This window comes from Glandiceps talaboti, chromosome 13 (assembly GCF_964340395.1).
Source record: "Glandiceps talaboti chromosome 13, keGlaTala1.1, whole genome shotgun sequence".
In the NCBI taxonomy this organism is placed as follows: Eukaryota; Metazoa; Hemichordata; class Enteropneusta; family Spengelidae; genus Glandiceps; species Glandiceps talaboti.
The window spans coordinates 23,236,142-23,244,646 of NC_135561.1; the positions used below are offsets into that span (position 1 = coordinate 23,236,142).

The 8,505-nt window shown below is 39.0% G+C and overlaps 1 protein-coding gene across 1 annotated transcript in view; it reads left to right on the plus strand.

Moving 5' to 3' along the window:
* The window catches only part of LOC144444415 (vesicular glutamate transporter 1-like), a 51,918-nt gene extending 48,065 nt beyond the window's left edge, over window positions 1–3,853 (plus strand). Inside the window, exons 10-11 of the mRNA XM_078133827.1 lie at window positions 1,905–1,997; window positions 3,659–3,853. Coding sequence (XP_077989953.1) covers window positions 1,905–1,997; window positions 3,659–3,853 — 288 coding nt within the window. The remainder of the gene's footprint in view (window positions 1–1,904; window positions 1,998–3,658) is intronic.
* Window positions 3,854–8,505: the final 4,652 nt, after the last annotated feature.

Genomic DNA, 8,505 nt, shown 5'->3' on the forward strand with positions numbered 1-8,505 from the left:
ATAAAGTAAATTTAGTGTTAATACCCTGGATATAGTACCTGGGGTATAAAGTAGATTTAGTGTTAATACCCTGGATATAGTACCTGGGGTATAAAGTAGATTTAGTGTTAATCCCCTGGATATAGTACCTGGGGTATAAAGTAGATTTAGTGTTAATCCCCTTGATATAGCACCTGGGGTATCAAGTAGATTTATTGTTAATCCCCTGGATATAGTACCCGAGGTATAAAGTAGATTTAGTGTTAATACCCTGGATATAGTACCTGGGGTATAAAGTAGATTTAGTGTTAATCCCCTGGATATAGTACCTGGGGTATAAAGTAGATTTAGTGTTAATACCCTGGATATAGTACCTGGGGTATAAAGTAGATTTAGTGTTAATCCCCTTGATATAGCACCTGAGGTATCAAGTAGATTTAGTGTTAATCCCATGGATATATAGCACTTGGTGTATAAAGTAAATTTAGTGTTAATACCCTGGATGTAGTACCTGAGTTATAAAGTAGATTTAGTGTTAATCCCCTCGATATTGTTATAAAGTAAATTTAGTGTTAATCCCCTGGATATAGCACCCGGGGTATAAAGTAGATTTGGACAAGTTGTTTATTTTTGAAAAACTGGCGAAATAATAAAAAATGACACCCTCTTTGGATTATTAACAACTGTTAGAAACAAAATTTGAAACAAATGATAAGATCACTGAATGTACGATGGTAATAACCCCACAAAATGTTGCAGTTTTGATGACGTTTACGAGTGTACATTGTAAGTCAAAACTTTATCTCGTGAGTTAAAATTTAACAGAGTTAATTAAATTAATTTGATAGATTAGTCACACAGAAGTAATACATTTTAGCACAACTGAACTAATAATGTTCAGTAGTGCTATAGGCATAGCAAAGCATCTGTGTGTGTGTGTGTGTGTGTGTGTGTGTGTAAACAACTTAAAGTCTAAAACTGCTGGACCGATTGCCATGATATTTGGTGGGTGTTTTACCCTGGGTGTCTAGTTGGGAAATTGTTCAAATCAAAATGATCTGACCACCAGTGCGTGATTTGTGTCAATAAATGCTAATGGTGATGCATCTGGGGTTGTATAGATGAAGAAATATTAAGCATATAATGATCTTAGCAGTGATATGTAAATTAGGTGTAAAAATGTGTCTTTTTGGTCAAAAATCTTTAATTCCAAAACTCCCGAGCAGATTGGGCAAAAATTTATTAGGGATGCATCTGGGGGTGTATAAATGAAGAAGTATTAAACATATAATGATCTCATCAGTGGTATGCAAATTAGGTGCTCAAAAAGTACTTGGTCAGTGAGACTGAAATTTGGTGAGATGTTTCTAGAAGTGTTATTCTACAGAGTTTCTTCAAAATATCTTGACACAATTGGCCCTAGCAACCATGACCACACATGTAGCAACAGCCAAATGGTGGTGTATTTCACAAAGATAACAGGGATTAATAGACAAGTGAATAAACATTCTTACAATTTATGTAAATTTGCCTAGTGACAAGACCATGCCCATAGCAACAGCCAAACAATCATGTATATTGCAAAGTTAACAACAGGAATTAATAGACAAATGAATAAATATTTTTAAAATGTATGTAAATGTACCTATCAACAAGACCACACCCATAACAACAGCCAAATGATCGCATATATTGCAAAGATAACAACATGGTTGGATAGGCAACTGGGTAGTCATTCAGCAAATGAACACCTCTACCAAGGTGATCCAAGCATGGATCAACATGTTTTTAAAAACTGTACAGTTGTGCTACAATGCCATTGGTGCATTTTTTTTATTTGAGATGGTACATGATCTGTCTTCTACACAGACTTGTCATTGTCAACTTTTTGTTAATAGAACTATTTGTGTGTCATTTGATTATAGTATGCCAGTATCATATTTGGGATATCCAATACATTTGCCACTCTTCCTGGTATAATAAGTCCTTCCATTACTGGTGCCATGGTCACTCATCAGGTAAGTCCCTCCATTACTGGTACCATGTCCATTCATCAGGTAAGTCCCTCCATTACTGGTACCATGTCCATTCATCAGGTAAGTCCCTCCTTTACTGGTGCCGTGTTCATTCATTAGGTAAGTCCCTCCATTACTGGTACCATGTCCATTCATCAGGTAAGTCCCTCCATTACTGGTACCATGTCCATTCATCAGGTAAGTCCCTCCTTTACTGGTACCATGTCCATTCATCAGGTAAGTCCCTCCATTACTGGTACCATGTCCATTCATCAGGTAAGTCCCTCCATTACTGGTACCATGTCCATTCATCAGGTTAGTCCCTCCTTTACTGGTGCCATGTCCATTCATCAGGTAAGTCCCTCCTTTACTGGTGCCGTGTCCATTTATCAGGTAAGACCCTCCGTTCTGGGTGAAAAAATGTGATTTTTGGTCAAAAAACTTAAACTCAAAACCTGCTGGGCAGATTGTGTCGTTTTGGTCAAAAACCTATAATTATAAAACTAGTGAGCAGATTGGGCTGAAATTTAAGAGGGATGCATCTGTGGGTATACAGATGAGGAAGTATTAAGCATATAATGATCTCATCAGTATTATGCAAAGTAGGTGTAAAAATGTGAATTTTGATCAAAAATTTATATCTCTAAAAGTACTTGGTCAGCAAGACTGTACTGTACAGTTGTGCTACGATGCCATTGGCGGTATTTTTACCTTCCATAAGGAAGATTATATATTAGGGGTGAAAAGTGTGTGTGTGCATGTGTGTGTGTCTGTCTGTCTGTCTGTGTGTGTGTCTGTCTGTCTGTGTCATCGTTTTCTTCAAAACGGCTGGCTCAATTCAAACGAAATTTTGTACACATGTTCCATAGGGTAATGGCAAGAACTGATTAGGTTTTGGTAAACAAGCAATGAATGTTAATGATCTATTTACATAATTAATGTTTTTTTGGTTATTTGGCTATATATATCTCAAGAATGCACACTTCAAATTCATTATAACTTGATACACATACACACATTTGTGATACCAAAGTGCATCTGTCCTGAAAATATTATCGATTTAGCTTTTACTTTTAATAAGTTATTGGCATATTTTCGGTAATAAGATATGGAGGCCACAAAAAAGAAAGTTATTGTTTCTGGTCAGGAAACATTGCCTAAAGTGGTGTGACAAGGCGATTTTTTTTTTAAATTGCTTATGATTAGTTCTGCAGCTGTCTTCCCTAAAGTAGCAATTAATGTAGGGAGAGTTATTTTGTGTTTTCCCTTGGATCTGCAGTCTGCATTGGCTGGACAAACATGAGAGTAAAGAATATCGAAGCAGGAAATTTAAGTCATGCACTCTGACCAGAAACGGTTCTTTTTTTCTTGGCCTCAAAAACTACCGTGAGATCTGCTACAACTTTTTTGATCGGTCGCCCATATGGTGGAGTCGGTTTCATTGCAAACAGAGCTAAATTTCTTGCATAAATAATAATATTGCAAGACTACCCCTAAGGAAGGCATTCAGTTTAAATCTGGTGACTGAATTGTGTCAGAGGGGAGATTGTGCCACTTTTGTATTTATTTAATTCTTATAGCAAATAAAATGAATTACTTGTAGCAAAGGACATGTAAAGTAAATAGAAGCATTAATATATGAATCATTTTGTATCCTCCATCAGACTGCATCAGAATGGCAAATAGTCTTTTATATTGCTGCAGCTATCTATTTATTTGGAGCGGTAGTCTATGGATTACTAGCATCTGGTGAACTACAACATTGGGCTCAGACTTCAGAATATATTGTGTGCCCTGGAAGGACATCATCTACTTCTGAACTAGCTGATGGTATGGAAGAAAATATAGCCAGAGAATAAGATAACGTCAGTCTTTAGTCATGATTCTTTGCTATAGCCAGACTTTCCTCTGTAAAGGTGTTCTGTATATGTGCTAATAAAGCTGAAAAACTACCATCTTGAATGATGTATAATGGGAAATGTATAATTTCATCATTAATCAGGTGGGTCATGATAAAGAATGAGCTTTCTTTTAAGACCTTGATGTTCGATGTTGAAAGCCTTCTTCATGATTAAATAGCCAAATTTGGTTTATCTTGTATTGTTTTTTAATCAAACTTGATGATGGTGATGATGATGATGATGATGATGATGATATGATCACGTGGCCAGCAAATTGTTGTACAGGCGAATGTCACAAAATTAAGTGACACGCATATGTCCCACATATTTGAAATCCAAGTCATGTACTTACCACCGTTTAATTTGCCACTGTCATGATCAATAGAGTTAATAGAAATGATTGCAGTCAAATATAGAAGCAAGCCTTAACCAGTCTGTATTATGAGAGGTGATAACTTGCATACCATGCTAATATTCTTGATTTGACCGTCTGTAGATATCTAACAATCATTTGACTTAATTTTGCTCAACATGCTGCTATGCATTACTATAGGCATGTCAGAGAAAAAGTCAACAATGTTGTTCTATTTTGATCTAGTATAAGTTAAAATGATAAGAGGTTCCAAGGATTGACATTTAATACCTGAGAATCTTCAGAGGAAAGACTGACAACGTCAACAACAAGTTTTACTGACAATAACATTAGTTGTATTATAAACATTTATCATTATTGGCACTGTTGCCATACCATTATCAAGTGTTTCCATGTCTTTGTTTAACGTTGTTTGCAACTACTCTATCATATTGTCTGTTCGCTTAAAATACTTTCCTACAATTATGTATAGAATAGTTTCAGGGAAGTACCCAAAAAGTATAGAGCAAATTTAAAAGATATACCAAGATGGAAGTTAATAATTGTGGACAATGTATAGAAATGTCATTAAATTGCACATGAAATGTGTAGAAATGTCAGTAAATAATGCATAGCATGTGTAGAAATATTTGGATATTTGCTAAGTAAGTAGTTAAATTTCTGGGAAAATCTTATCAGATAGGTAAAATATTTAAATCTGTAAATCATGTATATTATCATTATCTAACAATTATTGTTAGCTCCACTGTTAGCTCCACTCAGTGACAGCTGGGTTGAGCATAAGAGTTAGGTTGATTCTCTGTCGTCGTCCATCCTTCAACTTTGTTTTTGCTAGTCCCCACCAGATGAAGTGGGGGGGGGGGGGGGGTTGGTGACTTATAGATTTGGCTCCGTCCGTCCATCTGTGCGTCCAGAGCCATTTTTGGGTAATGACTGGACCGATTTCTCTCACACTTGGTACAAGGCCAACACACTATGGCATACCAATGCATGTCAATTTATGTTGTGATGCGAACCAATATGGCCACCAGGTGGCCTTTTATCTTCCGTTTGGAAGGTTATATATTAGGGGTGAAAAGTCTGTGTGTGTGTCTGTGCCTGTGTGTCTGTATCACCATTTTCTTTTTAAAAAAGGCCGGCTCAAGTCAAGCCAAATTTGGTACACGTGTTCCATAGGGTAGTGGCAAGAACTGGTTAGGTTTTGGTAAACATCTAATGAATATTAATGAGTAATTTACATAATTAATGGTTTTCGGTAATTAGGCTGTATCTCAAGAATGCAAATTCAATATAATTTGATACATACATTTGCGATACCAAAGCACACCTGTCCTGAAATTATTATTGATGTAGCTTTTAGTTGTAATAAGTTATTGGCATATCTTGGAAGGCCACTAAAAAGTGATGGGCGCTGACCACTAACAATTCTCTTTTTTTGGCCTTTAAAACTTTCTACGATGAGTGCTATGCTACAAGTTCTATAAAGCTTCACGTTACATGTTGTGGTTGCCCAGGAGATCACTAACAGCAATGAGCAAATAGCAATCAATGAGAAAAAATAACTTATTGCATATGTTCTGTTGTATTCCAACAATTGTCTGTAGGAATGACAATCTCAAAACTTTGCCCTTACGGAAGGCATTCAGTTTAAATCTGGTTTAAAATGATCCAGAACCATTACTTGGACATGACTTGACCAATTTCTATCAAACTTAGTACAATGACAGCACACTATGGCATACATATGCATGTCAATTTATGTCTCGATACCATCCAATGTGGCTGCTGGGCTGCCATTTTGTTGCCATTTTTTTAATGTCCAGAGCCATTTCTTTTATGTGTCTGAATCGATTCCCTTCGAAATGGATACAGGGATATATATTGTACCATATTCTCCATATAGTAGTTTAGACTGGTCAGCACTTCAACCACCCCTTTAGTAATTTAGACTGGTCAGCACTGCAACCATCCCCTTTAGTAGTTTAGACTGGTCAGCACTGCAATCATCCCCTTTAGTAGTTTTAGACTGGTCATCACTGCAACCACCCCTTTAGTAGTTTAGACTGGTCAGCACTGCAACCACCCCTTTAGTAATTTAGACTGGTCAGCACTGCAACCACCCCTTTAGTAATTTAGACTGGTCAGCACTTCAACCACCCCTTTAGTAATTTAGACTGGTCAGCACTGCAACCAACCTCCATTAGTAGTTAAGACTGGTCAGCACTTCAACCACCCTCCTTTAGTAATTTAGACTGGTCAGCACTTCAACCACCCCTTTAGTAATTTAGACTGGTCAGCACTTCAACCACCCCTTTAGTAATTTAGACTGGTCAGCACTTCAACCACCCTCCATTAGTAGTTTAGACTGGTCAGCACTGCAACCACCTCTTTAGTAGTTTTAGACTGGTCAGCACTGCAACCACCCCCTTTAGTAGTTTAGACTGGTCAGCACTGCAACCACCCCATTGGTAGTTTTAGACTGGTCATCACTGCAACCACCCCTTTAGTAGTTTAGACTGGTCAGCACTGCAACCATCCCTTTAGTAATTTAGACTGGTCAGCACTGCAACCATCCCCTTTAGTAGTTTAGACTGGTCAGCACTGCAATCATCCCCTTTAGTAGTTTTAGACTGGTCATCACAGCAACCACCCCTTTAGTAGTTTAGACTGGTCAGCACTGCAACCACCCCTTTAGTAATTTAGACTGGTCAGCACTGCAACCACCCCTTTAGTAATTTAGACTGGTCAGCACTTCAAGCACCCCTTTAGTAATTTAGACTGTTCAGCACTGCAACCATCCCCTTTAGTAGTTTAGACTGGTCAGCACTGCAACCATCCCCTTTAGTAGTTTTAGACTGGTCATCACTGCAACCACCCCTTTAGTAGTTTAGACTGGTCAGCACTTCAACCACCCCTTTAGTAATTTAGACTGGTCAGCACTTCAACCACCCCTTTAGTAATTTAGACTGGTCAGCACTGCAACCACCCTCCATTAGTAGTTAAGTCTGGTCAGCACTTCAACCACCCTCCTTTAGTAATTTAGACTGGTCAGCACTTCAACCACCCCTTTAGTAATTTAGACTGGTCAGCACTTCAACCACCCCTTTAGTAATTTAGACTGGTCAGCACTTCAACCACCCTCCATTAGTAGTTTAGACTGGTCAGCACTGCAACCACCCCATTAGTAGTTTTAGACTGGTCAGCACTGCAACCACCCCCTTTAGTAGTTTAGACTGGTCAGCACTGCAATCACCCCCTTTAGTAGTTTAGACTGGTCAGTACTGCAACCACCCCATTGGTAGTTTTAGACTGGTCATCACTGCAACCACCCCTTTAGTAGCTTAGACTGGTCAGCACTGCAACCATCCCCTTTAGTAGTTTAGACTGGTCAGCACTGCAACCATCCCCTTTAGTAGTTTTAGACTGGTCAGCACTGCAATCATCCCCTTTAGTAGTTTTAGACTGGTCAGCACTGCAACCACCCCTTTAGTAGTTTTAGACTGGTCAGCACTGCAACCACCCCTTTAGTAGTTTAGACTGGTCAGCACTGCAACCATCCCCTTTAGTAGTTTAGACTGGTCGGCACTGCAACCATCCCCTTTAGTAGTTTTAGACTGGTCAGCACTGCAACCATCCCCTTTAGTAGTTTTAGACTGGTCAGCACTGCAACCATCCCCATTAGTAGTTTAGACTGGTCAGCACTGCAACCACCCTCCATTAGTAGTTTAGACTGGTCAGCACTTCAACCACCCTCCATTAGTGGTTTAGACTGGTCGGCACTGGAACCACCCCCTTTAGTAGTTTTAGACTGGTCAGCACTGCAACCACCCTCCATTAGTAGGTTAGACTGGTCAGCACTGGAACCACCCCCTTGATGTTCCATCCTCGATAGCGATGTTCAGTCGTGTGTCGTATTTTATCGGAAGAACATCCGAGGTCTAGCAGATAGACTACACTTCAACCACCCATCATTAGTAGTTAAGACTGGTCAGCACTGCAACCACCCTCCATTAGTAGTTAAGACTGGTCAGCACTGCAACCAGCCCCTTTAGTAGTTTTAGACTGGTCAGCACTGCAACCACCCCCTTTAGTAGTTAAGACTGGTCAGCACTGCAACCAGCCCCTTTAGTAGTTTTAGACTGGTCAGCACTTCAACCACCCCCTTTAGTAGTTCAGACTGGTCAGCACTGCAACCACCCTCCATTAGTAGTTAAGACTGGTCAGCACTTCAACCACC